Source organism: Rosa rugosa, chromosome 5 (genome assembly GCF_958449725.1).
Source record: "Rosa rugosa chromosome 5, drRosRugo1.1, whole genome shotgun sequence".
NCBI lineage: Eukaryota > Viridiplantae > Streptophyta > Magnoliopsida > Rosales > Rosaceae > Rosa > Rosa rugosa.
Window position 1 is genome coordinate 18,574,848 of NC_084824.1, and position 17,836 is coordinate 18,592,683.

The window sequence follows — 17,836 nt, forward strand, 5'->3', positions numbered from 1 at the left end:
TGGGTGGCGTCCCTTATAGGAGTTGGCGCCATTCCCACGGCCTTGGGTGGCTCCTCCACGTCCTGGAGCCCCACGGCCTCCTCTCCCACGTTGCCATATATTGCCACGTGATCGTCCTTCATTCTGACGAATACCTTCCTTTGTAGGGCGGTTATATGGACCAGAACGTCCGTTGTGTCCCTGATTTTTAGGGTTCCGCTCCTTGCGCCCTCCTTTGGGTGCATTATTATAATTTGCCTCATGAACGCTCTTAGTTCCGATGGGCCTTGAATTATAATTTTTCACGAGGATATTATCATGTTTTTCAGCTACAGACATAATATTAATTAGCTGATGAAACCTCGTGAGCCGTCCAGTATTGAATTCAGTTCGGTATTGCTTTGATAGCAAAATAGCTGCGACGGGGAAGGTGGAGAGAGTTTTCTCAATTAGTTCTTGCTCTGTGACAGGTTGTCCACAGAACCCCAACATGGTCTTGAGGCGAAGAACTTCTGAATTATATTCAGCTACAGACTTGAAGTCAGCAAATCGTAGATTGTTCCATTGAACTTTCAAGTCAGGGAGGAGGGTATCCTTTACATTACCAAACCGCTCTTCTAGCGCAACCCATAATTCTCTAGCATCCTTGATTGCCATGTACTCCAATCGGAGTGATTTATCCATGTGGCGTCTCATCAAGATGAGAGCGGTGGCATTATTTGTAGCCGTACGCTCAAATATGAGGTCGGGATTTGGTGCTTGAATTACGGGTAGGATCCCTTTTGAAGTGAGATGGTTCTCAACATCCGTGGGATGTAGAAGAAAGGTGGGATGTAGAAGAAGGGAGGTTTTCAAGTCCCCGAGAAAAAGAAGAAATATTTAAATTTCAAATTTTAGGAACTTCAAAACTTACTCTTTTGGATACTTACTTGTTGGTTTTGGATCACGCGCGTGTCGATGCAGGCGTGATGGAGCGAAGCAATCTGAGTAGAGGCGTGCAGCGAATGCGGGGCAACAGGGGCTGCGGTGGTAGTAGTGGTGCAGAAGCAGCGGAGGCAAACTGCAGGGGCAGCAGCGTGCGCAGGTGTGCGCGGGGAAGCAGGGTGCGCAGGTGTGCGCGGGGCAGCAGTGGGCGCACGGGCGCGCAGATGAGCAGCAGAGTTGCAGGGACGCTGCAGGAGCAGCGTGGGGTGGACGCACGGGCGCGAGGCTGCAGGGCAGCGACGCAGGGGCGTGTGGCTGCAGGTGCAGCGCGCAGGGCAGCAGGGGCTGCTGCGATGTGGTAGGGCTAGCTCGGGCTAGGTGGCTTCGACATATTTTGGTGAAGAGGATTGATTGGGTTTTTGTTTTTGGTTTTTGCTTTGTGGCTAGAGTCGTGCTGATAACGTGTTTAAGTATATTGGTATTGAGAGAGAATTGTAGAGAGAAGTGTGTATCATTATAGAGAATAGGAGCCCTATATATAGGGATTACAAAGTGCATAATCTAAGAATACAAGGATTCCTTATCTAACTTGGAGTAGGAAACCTCTCCTATTACAACTATAGAACTTGTCCTAGTTTGACTAGGCACACTAAGTGTCAATATCCTTCAACAGAAATAAAATAGAGCAACGGTAAACATTTACTGAAGCTGAATAAGTGAATAGAATCATCAAGATGATTTATTGTTATCTTAATGCTAGCCAAAAGAAGCATGCATGATAAAATTCCAAAAGGCTTTGCAGACAAGCAAGCAGATAAACAGAAGCTAAATAAACCAAAATTCATACCATCACAAGGCAATTGGAAGGGCCATAACAAAGGGAAAGCCTAGAGTTTAAAATTTTAAATGACCAAAGTGTAAAACGAGGACTGGTTTTGCACGGATGTAGGGTATAAAAAGAGAGCTGCTTCTTTGTGATTTGGTTTATATATCTTCATCTGATACCCTTCTACTTTATATGAACTTTTTCCCTCCTCCAAATATTGTAAATTAATGCATTTGGAACTGAAACTGATTGGTTGGCATTGCTGAAAATCATAGAATATATAACCACTGATCCATGGCTTCCTGAACTCATGAAATGAGTACTCTTTAATTCACTTCTGAAACTCGTATGGGATTATATCACCTTACATTTGCAACCTCTCTTTTGTTAGTCCTGTGGCTTGTCACTTCTCCATGTATATATGGTCTTGCAATACTATGGAATTTTCATTTCTATCAATCAGGCTTTGTGTATGCCCTTTTATGATTTTTGGATAAGTTCCATTTTCCAAGTACATTTGTGCAATGAAGCCAGCTTTGTTCATAATCCTTAAAATTATCAGTTTAGCTAGCAAGTCTTCTGAATGAATTAGAGTGTACTTCTATTCTGAGATCTATATTTATCAAGATCGTCTTGTTAACTCATGCTATGAATGCTATCCGGGCTGCAGAATTACAGAGGTGGGCTCTGTATCTAAAGAATGCATAATGGAAATTTGCAAGACTGGTTCAGTTTTTCGTTATGTCGAGTCTAGCTCAGATCACCAATTAGGTGAGCTACAGTAAGGGACATAGGTGAGTGAGTAACTTATAATGTTTTTTTCTTTTTCAGAAGTGACATACATTCACATTTTCTTAGTTCAAATTAGTTGCTTTGACACTTATTGGAGGTGTGCAACATGTTGAGGCTTCTGGGACAAACACTCTGGGGGTGTTTCATTTGCTTTTGGTTAGTTCCTATGTTTCCTTAACACTTGAGTGTAAGACTTCATTATTGACTTCATGAAAAAGGCCTAATCAGGAATCAATCATACAATCACATGCATTTAGCGAATTTGGTTACACAACTTTTGATTTCATATTGTATCATGTGTGCATTCTACATAAGGTCAGAAGGTGATGTTATATAAAGTGTGTGCATTGAATCACTGTTAAGAGCTTGATAATTTACGGACATATTCATTACCATTTCAAAAAGTTCAGTGGTGTAAGTAACACAATGTGGGTGTTGCCAATGATTTGTGACCTTGGATCATTGAATTTAGCAAATATTATAGGATTTTGCAAGATTTAACAGCTATATTTTTTAGATAATTAGTGGCGTTGAGAAGAACAGGGATTGCTTTTGAACAACACTTGAAACTTTCATGCATCCAAAATTTTCTCCGTTAGATAGGTGCAAGCTATTGCGAATGCGCATTTAGGTGTGTGCATATTAGTTCACACACAAGTTTGATACAGAATCATTTTTTTTTTGACTTTTTTTTGACTTTGTCAAGGGGAGCCCAAAGGTTTCCTAGGCCCAAGATAAACCCCTTCGGCGCATGTAAAATGCTCCAACTGTGCATTGCAGCACAGTGCCTGGCCACTTTGACAGCTTTGGGGTTCGAACCTAGGTTGGGGAGCACACCCAACTAGGCAAGAACCACTAGGCCACTTGCAGTGGTTAGTTTGATACAGAATCATGGTTACCAGTGTCAGAAGAGATCCAACTTTTGCCTCAAGACAAGATTCTAGGTGGTGGAAAGTGGACTTTTCTGATGTATTTTCATGTAAATCATACTTTAAGGTTATATGTTACAATCTGTCATTCTTGTAGTCCAGCTTGCAATCATATTGGGAAGGTTAACTTGCTTCCCAAATTGTATTGCTTGCTTGGATTATTGCCCATGCCTGTTACATTTAACACTCATAGTTTGGGTCAAAGAAGGGAACCTAGTGCTGGCATATCTCAACAATAACTAACACAAATAATCAATATGGTCATTTACAAAATGCCAATATACTGTCTAGAATATACTAATCATATTAAATAGTAACCTTAATATAGTAAAAAAGTAGGATATTTCATGATTTTTGAGATTTGGGTGAGTGCAGTGCGGAGCATGCCATAATCAGGTCCAAGGCCGTGGAGAGTAGCAATAACCAAGTCCTCATCAGAGACAGGCTTGTTGATGGAGATTAAAGAATCAGCAATGGTCTTGGCTTGACGGAGATATGCATCAACGGATTGGTTGCCTTTCTGGAGATCCAGAAGCTGCATTTTGAGGGTAGAGGCACTGGCAACAGATTTTTGGGAAAAATGGCGCTGAAGACAATCCCAGATGTCCTTGGATGTTTCGAAACCAATGGTCAGCTGAGCAATATTTTCAGTGAGAGTGGTGGTGAGGGTGCTGACGATGATTTGGTCTTCTTTGAACCATTTGGTGTAGGCTGGGTTGGGGATAGAGACAGCAGGTTGGCCATCAGAGGGGGTGGACATGATTGTAGATGGGGGAGCAGGTTTGGAACCGTCAACATAGCACCAGAGATCATTGCCATTGAGGTAAGGTTTGATTTGCCGAAGCCAAACTAGATAGTTGGTTTCAGTGAGTTTGATAAAGCTGGAAGTGTTGGGAGAGGAGGAAGAAGCAGTGGTGGCCATGAGGGAGGGGAGGCGCTGATTAGGAAGAAGGACTGAAGGAAGAGGAATCGGATCGAAAGAGGTAAGCAACCTAAACTATGATACCATGTAGAAAATGTGTTTTCTGTATTGAATCAATCTGATTACAATGTACAATTATATAGCTAAGCTAATTGACTGTTACACTACTGTTACAATCAGCTATAAACACTATTCAATGATATAAATACAAAGAGTCAAAACTGATGATCAGTTTTGATTGCACAGATCTTCAGTTACACAAATCTCTCTAACATTAAGGATATTTTAAGTACTTTGGGTTGTGTATTTTTTTTGAAGAATATCATGTCGATATATTAATAATTCTCAGGCCAGAAAGGACCATTACATATCCTCCCTCTACCGACTTTGGGCAGATAAAGAGTTTGTGGTGAAACCACAGCGATACATAGATTAGGTCCGATCATTTGACGGTACCCATGCTCACTTATTCAAGAAAGCCTATTTAACTATGGACAGTAATGCATAGTAATAGGCAAGTAAATTTGAAAAAATACTAAGTAAAAAATGGGTATAGAAACCCATTTGTTATTGTGGACCCAAGAGAGAGCAGGCCCAACATCCATTTTAGAGCCCTAGGCCCAATCATCAACCAGCAAAGCCCATCAAGGACAAAACCTAGCTGTTCCCAAGTTGTTCCTGCCTCCGACAACAATATTGGCACCGGCCGGCCAAGCATCCATGCCGACCAATGCGAAGGTAGTCCCACGTCCACCTCCTTCGTCAGACTCCCCGAGATCTGGGCTTGGATGGGTTGTGTATTTAGTAAATTATTAGAATGAGAAATTAAATTGGTGGTGTATTAATGTATTAAGTAATTAGAGATGTGTATTTAAAATTTCTCGTTTACATTTTATGTTGTTCTATTTACATAAAGTTAAAGAGACTTTCCAAATGTAATAAAGAGATGGTCAGCTGTTAAGAGCATTAGTGTTGACGGCTTATTGAATAAGTGGGCTTTACTGTACCACTAGATCTGACTAATTTTTTCTTAATCACTTGACTATTGATTTAAGACGCAAATATCTCTATGATTAATGATATTTGTTATTCCTTGTCAAAAAAAAAAAGGGTCCTTGACCAAAAGCACCAAAATAACAAAAAATTATCTCACTTACCTCGGCAACAGTTTTTTCTTCCCACCAACACAATTTAACAATAAATGACTATTTTGCCCTAAGCACAATTAACAAATTACAGCTTCACCACTCAATATCAATCTCTCTGACTCTCTCTCTCTCTCTCTCTCCTCTCTCCCCCATCTCTCCCAACTGACCTCCGACTTTCTCTCCTCTAGCTCCGGCGATCGACCCAGCCCTCTCTCTCCTCCGGCTCCGGCCTCGACTCGACCCTCTCTCTCTCTCCCCTCCAGCTCCAACGTTCGACCCATGCCATCTCCCTCTCTCCTCCAGCTGCGTCGTCGCCGGAGGAATATACCGGCTTCGTTTCCGGTTTCATGTGGTGTCGCCTTCCGTCCTCACCGCCCTCAGGGGCATCGCCGCCCTATGTCGTCTTACTCCAAAGGCAAAATCTTCGTCCTCATCCACTGTCTCTCCCTCTGCAAATCCCTCAACGAAAACACAGTCACCGTCTCCGGCTGGCTCGCCCTCCTCGAGGACCTCCCCGATCTCCACAAAAAAATCGTCGATCTCTCCAGAGACATGAAGCAAGCTCAATTCAAAGTAAGTGAAGTAATCCAAGCTCTGTTAATCAATTACTCACTGTTGTTCGAAATTGACCTCTCAGCATTGAAATTTAGGTCACAGAGAACGAAGAGAGAACTGATTTGGACCAGGCCGATCCCGTCACGGTGAAGCAGACGGCCATCATCCACTGAGGACGTCAGCGACATCATCCACGATCTTTGCGTCGCCGGAACACTACTTCCGATCCCGGGTCTGCAGTCGAAAAGATGGGAGAAGATGACATGGGTGCCCAGATCATTTATGGGTGCCCAACCATTTTTTTTTTTTTTTTTTTTTTAAGTAACGGGACAGTGAACGAAAAAAAAAGTTTTGAATGTCTATTGGGGGGCAATAGACATCTATTGCCCCCCAATAGACATCTATTGGAGGGCAATAGACGTTTTGAATTGATGTAATTTTTTTTTTTTTTCTATAATCAAAGTTTTATTTGTCTAAATTTAGGGAGATTAATTCTCATTCTGGCGATTGAAAGTCCTATTGGAGGGCAATAGACGTCTATTGGGGGGCAATACATGGCTGATAGTCGTCTATTGGGGGGCAATAGACGTCTATTGATTTAAGACGCAAATATCTCTATGATTAACAAATATTGTTATTCCTTGTCAAAAAAAAAAAAAAAAAACAGAGGAAATTGAGATTTTCCCCACTAGTGGCATAAAACACGAACTGGGTTCCAAACAAAAATATAATCTCATGTATCTTCCCAAAACCTCAACCCCTGTGTGTGTTTGATACAAAGACTTTGTCTTTCTCAAACATCTCTCATATTTCACGAAGACAATCTAAACCATGACATTTACAGGAGTGCTGTCCCTGGCCACCTCACCCTTATTCCATTCAGAGTCCCCACTCTCATCTTCTTCTTCAAATAAGGTATGCAAAAGCACTTGTCTTTCTTGCTCTCTAACTCAACTACCTTCTAGTACTTCTAGTTCTGAGCAGCCTAATGATAGTAATACTAGTCAAATTAACAACAACAAGAAATTTAGCTATAGCAGAGCTTCACCCTCAGTCAGATGGCCTCATTTGAAGCTCTCAGAAACTTACCCTTCACCTCCTCAGACCCAATTCACCCCTCTTGTGGAGGATGCCGGGTTTTCGACCCAGCTCTCTGATTCTGAGTCTGAGTCTGAGGGCAAAGAGGAAGATAATGGGGATGTGGGTTTTGCAGCAGCATCATCTTTGGATAAGAATGATGAAACCCAGTTAGTGTTGGGGAGGCCCAGCAAGACCAAGGCAAAGAAAATGACCAAATTGGCTCTTAAGAGAGCCAAGGATTGGAGGGAGAGAGTCAAGTTCTTTACTGATAGGATTTTGGGGTTGAAATCTGATGAGTTTGTTGCTGATGTGCTGGATGATAGGAAAGTACAGATGACCCCCACTGATTTTTGCTTTGTGGTGAAATGGGTGGGGCAGAAGAGCTGGCAGCGGGCGTTGGAGGTGTACGAGTGGCTGAATTTGCGCCACTGGTATGCCCCGAATGCACGAATGCTTGCAACTATCTTGGCTGTTCTTGGAAAGGCTAATCAGGAAGCTTTGGCTGTGGAGATATACACCAGGGCTGAGCCTGAAATTGGTAATACAGTCCAAGTGTACAATGCAATGATGGGTGTGTATGCACGAAGTGGTCGGTTTAAGAGGGTGCAAGAACTGCTCAACTTAATGCGTGAGCGGGGGTGTGAGCCAGACCTTGTGAGTCTCAACACTTTGATTAATGCTCGTCTTAGGTCAGGTGCCATGGTACCAAATTTGGCTATTGAACTTTTGAATGAGGTGAGGAGGTCGGGTCTTAGGCCAGATATAATCACTTACAATACTCTTATAAGCGGCTGTGCTCGTGAATCCAATTTGGAGGAGGCGGTGAAGGTATATGCTGACATGGAAGCACATAACTGTCAACCTGATCTTTGGACTTATAATGCCATGATTTCGGTATATGGCAGATGTGGGCAGTCGAGCAAAGCTGAGCAGCTCTTTAAGGAATTGGAGTCAAAAGGGTTTTTCCCAGATGCAGTGACATATAATTCTTTGTTGTATGCTTTTGCAAGAGAACTTAATATAGAAAAAGTCAGGGATATTGGTGAAGAGATGGTGAAAATGGGGTTTGCTAAAGATGAGATGACATACAATACTATTATCCACATGTATGGCAAGCAGGGCAAGCATGATCAAGCACAGCAGATTTACCGGGACATGAAAATGTTGGGTCGAATTCCTGATGCTGTTACGTACACTGTTTTGATAGATTCCCTTGGGAAAGAAAATAAGATTACAGAGGCCGCAAATGTGATGTCAGAAATGTTGGACAGTGGAGTAAAACCCACTCTTCGGACTTATAGTGCTTTAATGTGTGGATATGCGAAGGCTGGCAAACAGGTGGAGGCTCAAGAAACATTTGATTGCATGATTAAGTCTGGGATTAGACCAGATCATCTAGCATACTCAGTTATGCTTGATATCTTTCTCAGGTCCAACGAGACAAAGAAGGCAATGACATTGTACCAGGAAATGCTGCATGATGGTTTCATGCCAGATAATGCCCTTTACGAGGTAATGTTGCGGGTGCTTGGAACTGAAAACAAATTGGAAACTATTGAAAAAGTGATTAGAGACATGGAAAAGGTCGGTGGTATGAATGCACAGGTCATCTCTTCAATTCTTGTTAAGGGAGAATGCTATGATCATGCTGCTAAAATGTTAAGATTAGCCATCACCAGTGGTTATGAACTGGACCGGGAAAGTCTTTTTTCTATTCTCAGTTCATATAGTTCTTGTGGTAGACACTCAGAGGCATGTGAGTTGCTTGCATTTTTGAAAGAACATGCTCCCGGTTCCAACCAACTGATAACTGAGGCAATGGTTGTCATACAATGCAAGGCTGGTGAATTTAATGCTGCCTTGGCAGAATATAGTAATTCCAAGGGTTTCCATTCTTTTAGCAGAAGTTGTACTATGTATGAAATCTTGATTCAAGGCTGTGAGAAGAATGAACTCTTTGGTGAAGCTTCACAGGTTTATTCTGACATGAGATTCTACGGTATTGAACCATCAGAGCATCTTTACCAAATTATGGTGCTGATATATTGTAAAATGGGTTTCCCCGAGACAGCTCACCATTTGATTGAGCAGGCAGACATGAAAGGCATTCTTTTTGACAGTATCTCCATATATGTTGATGTTATTGAAGTATATGGGAAATTGAAGCTATGGCAGAAAGCTGAAAGTTTGGTGGGAAGTCTTAAACAAAGATGTAAAACGGTGGATAGGAAGGTCTGGAATGCCTTGATACAAGCTTATGCTGCAAGTGGTTGCTATGAGCGGGCTAGAGTGATCTTTAACACAATGACAAGAGATGGTCCTTCCCCAACGGTAGAGTCTGTTAATGGTCTTTTGCAGGCTTTAATTGTTGATGGGAGGTTGGACGAACTTTATGTTCTTATCCAGGAGTTGCAAGATATGGGTTTTAAAATAAGCAAGAGTTCAATTCTGTTGATGCTTGAAGCATATGCTCGAGCTGGTAACATATTTGAGGTGAAGAAAATATATCATGGAATGAAGGCTGCCGGTTATTTTCCTAAAATGGATAGTTTCAGAATTATGATCAAGTTATTGTGCAGGGGGAAACGAGTAAGGGATGTTGAAGCAATGGTTTCTGAGATGGAAGAGGCGGGTTTCAAGCCTGATCTTTCAATATGGAATTCCTTGCTTAAATTATATGCAGGAATTGAGGATTTCAAAAAGACAGTTAATGTATACCAGCGGATTAAAGAAGCTGAACTTCAACCAGATGAAGATACTTACAATACATTAATTATATTGTACTGCAGAGATCGTAGACCAGAAGAAGGTTTGACTCTGATGCATGAAATGAGAAGGCAGGGCCTGGAACCGAAGCTGAACACTTACAAAAGCTTAATTTCAGCATTTGGTAAGCAGAAGTTGTTGGATCAAGCTGAGGAACTTTTTGAAGAGTTAAGGTCTAATGGATGTAAATTGGATCGGTCATTTTATCATACGATGATGAAACTATATAGAAATTCTGGAAACCATGCCAAAGCTGAAATGCTGCTGTCTGTGATGAAGGAGGCTGGAATAGAACCCAACTTTGCCACAATGCACTTGCTTATGGTTTCTTATGGCAGCTCTGGACAGCCTCAGGAAGCAGAAAAAGTGCTCGACAATTTGAAAGTAACTGGTTTAGATCTGGATACATTACCCTATAGTTCAGTTATTGATGCTTATCTAAGGAATGGAGATTATAACACTGGAATTCAAAAGCTCAATGAGATGAAGAAAGGTGGTCTGGAGCCAGATCATAGAATATGGACATGCTTCATAAGGGCTGCAAGTTTGTCCCAGCAGACAAGTGAAGCCTTTGTTCTTCTAAATGCACTACGTGATGCTGGATTTGATCTCCCAATTAGGTATTCTACTAGTTTCTCAAGTTAGAGAGGCATCACAAACACCATGTTTTCTTTTGGGTAATCCATTTATAATCATATCTCTTCTTGTAGGCTTTTGAAGGAAAAATCTGAGTCACTCATTCCAGATGTAGACCACTGTCTAGAGAACCTAGAACCCTTAGAAGACAATGCAGCCTTCAATTTTGTCAATGCTCTGGAGGACCTCTTGTGGGCATATGAACTCCGGGCTACTGCTTCATGGGTTTTCCAACTGGCAGTAAAGAGAGGCATCTATAACCATGATGTGTTCAGGTATGGGTTGGTAATTATTAACCATCTGGTGGTAGCCAAAAGAAATTGTTGTTTTCCTTATTAAGGATTACCCCCCCCCCCCCCCCCCCTATCGTTTTTGCTTATACCTCAGAATCTTGTAAATGCAGAGTCGCTGACAAGGACTGGGGTGCTGATTTTAGGAAGTTGTCAGCTGGTTCTGCTCTTGTTGGTCTTACTTTATGGCTTGATCAGATGCAGGCAACTCTCTTTCTCCTCCGTAGTTTCGTTTCAGTTTTTTCTATTTGAAAAGAAATAGCTTTTTGTTGACTAAACAAAAAGCATAATACAAAGTTCAACGTCGTTAATTTGTGAGTCTGACATAGAGGTTCTTGTTCTGTGGCAGGATGCATCCTTGGAGGGTTATCCAGAGTCTCCCAAGTCAGTCGTTCTGATAACAGGGACATCTGAGTACAACATGGTTTCACTTAATAGTACATTAAAGGCATGCCTTTGGGAAATTGGTTCACCTTTTCTGCCGTGTAAAACACGAAGTGGTCTACTTGTAGCAAAAGCACACTCCCTCAGAATGTGGTTAAAGGACTCCCCGTTTTGTTTGGACCTTGAGTTGAAAGATGCCCCAGCACTCCCTGAATCAAACTCAATGCAGCTCATTGATGGATGCTTCTTAAGACGTGGTCTTGTTCCTGCATTTAAAGAAATAAATGAGAAGCTTGGATTAGTGAGGCCCAAGAAATTTGCAAGACTGGCTTTGCTATCTGATGAAAAAAGAGAAAGGGTTATTCAAGCTGATATTGAGGGGAGGAAAGAGAAGTTAGAAAAAATGAGAAAGAGGGGAATTGTTGACCCGAGTAGGGTGAGCAGGATTAGGAAGCTTAGAAAGAGGACATATATAAGACCGTCCATGTTATCAAACACCAAACAAATTGCATCAAAAAGAAGAGCTTTGGATTAGAAGGAAAGTAGCAGATGAATATATGGAAAGGCTGCTTTTATTTTTGGGGTTTATTCCAAAAATAATACTCTTAGTACCATGAATCAGGAAAAAAAGGGTACCTGAAAGAAAGATTCCCCCAAACTTGGCCATAAAATACATGTAGAAACTTGTTATAGTATTGGTAATTGGCAGTTGATATTTAAGTACTCAGAGGTTTGTCGAGTCTGGAGTTGAGTAAAGCTACGGCAAACTGCATTTTATCACTGATCTGGCATTCTTCTGCTAAAGTATGTCTCTACATATTCTTAGTTCTCTTGTATTATGTACACTTGATATGTTCTTTTTATATATAGACAACCCACAGCAGTTAATATTCCTTATGATGGTGTCCGATCTATTGTTCAAAGCATTTCAAGTTGCATCTGAATGAGTTTCTTTTCATAATTTCCTTGTGTAATATAACTATGGTCAACTAGCTAGTTCTTTCCATATTATGGTCTCATTTTACATGTGCATTGAGGTTTATGGTTTATGTATTCCAGAATTTACCTGATGCAGAGAAGTCCAACATCGTGGTTGAAGTTCAAAAGTTGGTGAGGTGAGTTGCCCTTAAGAGTATCAAGCGCCAAAATGAAGAGAAAAGTGAAGAAGGTATTCCATTTTATTTTCAAGTGCAGCTTTTTTTTTTTTTTTTTTTTTTTTTGTCTGGAATTTAATCTCTATGCTTGTACAATGTTCGTTTTGAAAGTTTAAGCCTATCTTGTTGAATACCTACAATAATTGTAAGTTTATGTGAATCTTTTTAGAAAAAGTCATATCCTTTTCCAAAGTGATTGTCTTCTTGTCTCTGCTTAAAACCATTGTGTTTGTACTTTGTTGTGCCTAAATCTAATTGGTAATAGGTGAATAACTGGCGAATAAGATCACTTCTAGTGTCTGTAAACTGCACGTTTGGATGGGGGTATTTTGCTAGTGGATCTCCTTATTGGTGAATATGTGTTATACATGCCTGATGTCTGAGTACTTCCATATGATATCAGTTACAAAGCCATGACCAGGAGCTTGGACACGCTTCGGTGTCATATCAGTGTTTCAACATCATTTAAATTCAAAAAGTTTATTCAGAAGCTTAAAGGTTCTATCTAGCTATATGCATAAATTCAATGAATCATCCTTGCTGTTTGCTTACTTCCCTTGCAATTACTTTCCATAATAGTGGTTGATTTATTCACACCCTGGTGTTTTATACGTCCTCATACATGTCGTTGGTATGCAGGGTGGGTTGGAGAAATTAGATGTGAGAAATCCAACCAGAGTTTCCTTGAATAACCCGGTTGCTCATGCAAAAATATTGTGATACCTAAGAAACATCATAACTTGATTACCTTATTTTCTGGTGCGTGTCAATTCTACTATGTCGACTATTAGATGCTCTGTTCATTATTCATTGTGGGTGAGTTGGGTGACTGACTTCGATACTGTTCCAGGAGGTTACGGTGGATGGTGCCCGGAAGCTCTGTTAAACGTCTTTTAGAAGAAGAGGTGCTCGATTGGAACATGACAATCAGAGTGGGGTTTCCTTTGATAACAAAGTTGTTCTCTTATTGTTTTGATATCCTTTTACTTTGTAATATAACTGATATAGATCTAAATGTATACTTGAAGTAATTTTCCATATGGTAAATTGACCAAATTCTTGCAGGGTTGCCATATACCTGCGATTTTCTGCTACTTTTTGGGTGTGGACTTCGGAGTAATAAGATAAAGCTATATAGATATATGCCACATGTGTATTCCTAAAACTGATGATTCCGATACACATGCATCTATGCCAGCTTAGGACAAAAAGCTTAGGCATGTAGTTAAGAGTATGAAGCTGTTTGTAGATAATATGTTAAATTGGATGTGGTAGGATCATACCAGATATATGATTAGCATGGTCCAAGTGAAAAAAGAAAACAAAAAAGGATAAGCGTTTCGAGCCTCGCCACCAGCTAAGAAAGGCTGTGGTTTAATTAATTTTGCAAGGAAGGTGGAATGCTCCTGTCAGATTGTTTTTCTCGTTATCAAGTTGCAGAAGATTGATCAATATGCCTCCGTATGATGCTAAGTTCTCAGAGAGGTGAGGCTCACTAAAATTTTCCCCTCCAACTTCTTGTAACTTGGATTAAGATTCTGAATTATTGGAACAAATGATCAACTTGTGTGGAGAATTGCCTGAGAAAGATGTTATGTTGAAGATTGATGAACCTTAGAAAAGAGAGGACGCGAATGTAAGGTGATATAATCCCCATACTAGTTATCCAAGTGAACTAAGGAGTCATTTCTTGAGTTTGAGAACCCATGTGGATCAGTGGATATGATTTCTGTGATTTTGATCAATGCAAATTGGTTTCGTTTTCAAATGCATTTGCAACATTGGTAGCTAAGAGGTACCTTCATATAAAGCAGGAAAAGGGTAATCGATCAGTTAAGCACATGAAGGTATATAGACCAAAACGCACAGAAGCAATTCTCTTGTACAACCTTGCATCTGTGCAAAACGAACTCTTTTAAACTTCAGTCATACCTAATTGTTTTCGCTCTGCCATTTGCTTCTGATAGTTGGTATGAATTTTAGTTTATTTCCCTTCTGCTTGTTTGCTTGCTTTTGTGCAAAAGCATTTTGGAAGTTTATTTCTTTTCATGCTTCTCTCTGCTAAAGTGTTCTGTTCTTGCTTTATTTTATTGAATAATCATCTGCATATTGACGGGATTGAAAGTATTGTCATCAGTATAAAGCATACTCTCACATGCATGTAATTTGAAGAGCTCGTTGAAGAGAATTACAATTAATCATTTCTTCTTTTGGAGAAGGTGCTGTACCCATAAAACTCAAAATTCTGGGCACCCTTGTCTTGCAAACCAAGGCAAAATAGTGGGTCTACGAAGAGTTTCATTGATAACTAGACCTTCCGTGATGTAGATAGGTTAACTTGTCAAATCATATTACTCGAGCTTTTAAATGTTTATAATCCATTGCTGCTTACCTTATTTTCTCCAATTTTCCTTGAATGTTTCTAGCTTGCTCATTCAGCAAGTCCACACGTTTTAGCTTACAATATCAGTTTAGTTATAACCATATTCCATGATGCTAAGGTACATTGCTCTTTGCTGTTTCACAAGCTGCCGGATTTTCGCCAAGGACTTTGATAAGCCTTCTGAGAGCAGCAGATATGGTAATGAGTTGCAACCAGAAGAGTCAAGACATTCTCCTTCAACTGTTTTCCAGTGAGTTTACCTTTAATTCCTTATTTTCCTTCTGTCTATTCACTTGCCTGTGTGCAAACTGCGCGCAAAAACATTTTTGAAGTATTTTCATGCTTCTTTTTGCTGACATTTATATAACAATAGATCATCTTGGTGGCACATCCTGTCAGATTGTTTTTCTCGTTATTAAGTTGCAAAAGCTTAATCAATATGCCTCCTTATGATGCTAAGTTCATAGCAGAAGGTGAGATTCACCAGAAGTTTCCTCTCCAACATGTAGCAACTTAGATTAAGATTCTGAATTGGAACAAATGATCACTTGCATGGAACATTGCCAGAGAAGCGCTATATATTTTGAAGGTTGATGAGCCTTGAAAAATAGAGGGAACAAATGTAAGGTGATATAATCCCATATGAGTTGCAGAGGTGAATTAAGGAGTCATTTCAGTGGTTACGGATTCTATGATTTTCAGCAACGCCAATTGATCGGTTTCAGTTCCAAATGCTTTTGCAACATATTGGTAGGCAGGAAAGAGTAAATATGAAGGAGGAGGGTAACAGATGTAGATATATAGACCAAAACACACAAAAGAAGTTTTCCTTTTACACCCTTTGCATATGTGCAAAACCGGTTTTCATTCACATTTTGGTCCTTTAAACCCCAGGCTTTCCCTTTGTTATGGCTCTGCCAATTGCCTTGTGATAGTAAATTGGTGTGCATTTTTTGGTTCATTTAGCTTCTGTTTATCTGCTTGCTTGTCTGCAATGGCTTTTGAAATTTTATCATGCTTCTTTTTGCTAACATTTAGCTAACAATACATCATCTTAGTGATTCTATACAGTTTTGAGAAATGTTTTCCGTTGCTTTATTTTATTTCAACAATGATCTCCGTGTTGATGAGATTGAAAGTATTTTAAGATGATTGTACCCTCACTTTGACTTCGAGATTAAAGTCGATTGCATTTGTTATCAAGTAATACAAAGGCTTAAGTAAAGACTTGAGCAAATCAACGGATGCCATTATTGAGGATCGGAACTCCTTCAAGACAATGCTTGAAATTGAAAATATTGTTCAACTCAATTGACATCAAACTATAATGCTAGTACATCAAGAACAATATTAATTGGTGTACTGAAGGAATCAAATTTCTTAATACGCACATACCAGGTAGAAGGTACAGTCTTCGACATTTTGAGGAGAAGGGTACCTCTACCTCTACTACCTCTACTATATTTAATCTCTACTATGGTTCACAAACGATATATATAGTCCATTGTAGCTAGGTTTGCCTACTTAAGTGGACCTCTGTTAAGGCGTAAGATAGCAAGCACAACTAGGAAGATAAATGCAAGAGCTGCAAACTGAGTCAGGACCACTGATGCGATCACCTGGTGACAAAATCTGTCAAACACATTGCAGACCTTGTTCCACTGCACATGTGAATTCCCATGGTACCCGATCAGACCGATAGCCACGGCGGCTCCGATGGCTGAGAAAAGCACCCCCACGATCAATATATCTAGGACAATGATGAAGAGCCCTAGTGAGCTCTTCTTTGTGCCCCGGTTTGCAAAGGAAAGGACTAGGGAAAATGCTGCGTATACACTTGCTATGACATTTGCAACCAGCAAGTACCTAGCACACAGTCAGCAGTGTTTGTAAATTAGTCACTAGAAATTGCAGTGTGCTAAGGATCATATAGGATCTAATATTTGGTTAAATTGCCACTTTGCCTATGAGAATGTCAATCTGCACCCTGACTTGGCTAAATAGCCAATTTGAACCAGTTTCTTACTTAACATACATGTCAATTTCAGCATGTCAAATAATTCTAACATTTTTTTTTTGTCAAAATCAATAATTCTAATGTTTTCCATCCAAATTACACTACTTGACAACTTCTCTCTTCTCATACTGGGTAGATTTCGTGATGGATGTTTCATCACTTCAAGTAGAACACACACTAGTATCAAGTCTCTCTATCATGTATTTGATAGGTAAAAGCAATTTGGACGGAAAGTGTTAGCAAGAATCTGACCTAGTGCAAGTTCATCACTTAGCTAGCATAATATTGTTATGCAAAACTTCAAGCAAATTCATGATGCAATTAATTATGGCGTTGAAGCCATATATATTTGTGATTTGGGTTATAGAGAGAGAGAGAGAGAGCTTACGCAAAAGCAGATAAGTCTTGCCATTTGGCTGTGAGTGGAATATAAATGGCTGGCAAGGTTGGAACCACCTTAATTGGAGCAACTTTGGTCTGCTTATTCAACCCTTGAACTATAGCAGCGGCCAGAGTTAGTAATACGGCCAAAACCCTCACAAGTGACTCACAACTCCCAACTCTTCTCCGGTTTGCTACCCTCACTTCCTTCTCCGGCATCCCACCGCCATCGGTATTGCTTCTGCCTCCTATGTACTGGCTCTCCATCTTAGCTAGTATACTATTAGAGAGAGAGAGAGAGAGAGAGAGAGAGAGAGAGAGAGAGAGAGAGAGAGAGCTGAGAGTATAGTGTAGTGTGAAGCTTTAAATAGGAGGGTGAAGTACCTTGAACGTTTGTGGGAAAGAGAGGCTTGGAATTTTTGACATTGTTGGGAGTTGTAGGAGAGGTGGGAATAGGTTACAATAGTAGGGGAACTCGGACAATGGGTAAGTGTAGGAAACCAAGAGGGGAATGTGGCGAGTGGGTGAAAGGTACACGTCTACGGCCATGCTACTGATGGCGATATCTCTATATATATACGTGACACATTTCTTTTGAATATGTCCATATATAACTACAGAATTATCTTCTCTAGAAGAGAGATAGAAGACCATCACATATTCACTTAAT

General features: G+C 40.3%; 2 protein-coding genes across 7 annotated transcripts; one reads left to right on the forward strand and one right to left on the reverse strand.

The window, feature by feature from the left end:
* Positions 1–6,796: 6,796 nt before the first annotated feature.
* LOC133712342 (pentatricopeptide repeat-containing protein At3g18110, chloroplastic) lies at positions 6,797–13,482 on the forward strand. Of its 6 annotated transcripts, XM_062138447.1 has the most exons (8): positions 6,797–10,541; positions 10,632–10,832; positions 10,961–11,051; positions 11,197–12,035; positions 12,291–12,399; positions 13,025–13,144; positions 13,236–13,317; positions 13,451–13,482. In XM_062138447.1, the coding sequence occupies exons 1-4, from the start codon at positions 6,907–6,909 to the stop codon at positions 11,764–11,766; spliced, it is 4,497 nt and encodes a 1,498-aa protein (XP_061994431.1). In that variant the 5' UTR covers positions 6,797–6,906; the 3' UTR covers positions 11,767–12,035; positions 12,291–12,399; positions 13,025–13,144; positions 13,236–13,317; positions 13,451–13,482. The 6 variants fall into 6 exon arrangements, with proteins under 6 accessions (XP_061994431.1, XP_061994430.1, XP_061994434.1 ...); XM_062138446.1 differs by having other exon boundaries at positions 13,236–13,482; XM_062138450.1 differs by lacking the exon at positions 13,025–13,144.
* Positions 13,483–16,051: 2,569 nt separating this feature from the next.
* Positions 16,052–17,611, reverse strand: LOC133712344 (CASP-like protein 1E1). The gene is made up of 2 exons (XM_062138453.1): positions 17,174–17,611; positions 16,052–16,634 (listed from the first exon to the last, which is right to left on the reverse strand). Exons 1-2 carry the CDS (start codon positions 17,431–17,433, stop codon positions 16,289–16,291), a joined length of 606 nt encoding a protein of 201 aa, XP_061994437.1. The 5' UTR covers positions 17,434–17,611; the 3' UTR covers positions 16,052–16,288.
* Positions 17,612–17,836: the final 225 nt, after the last annotated feature.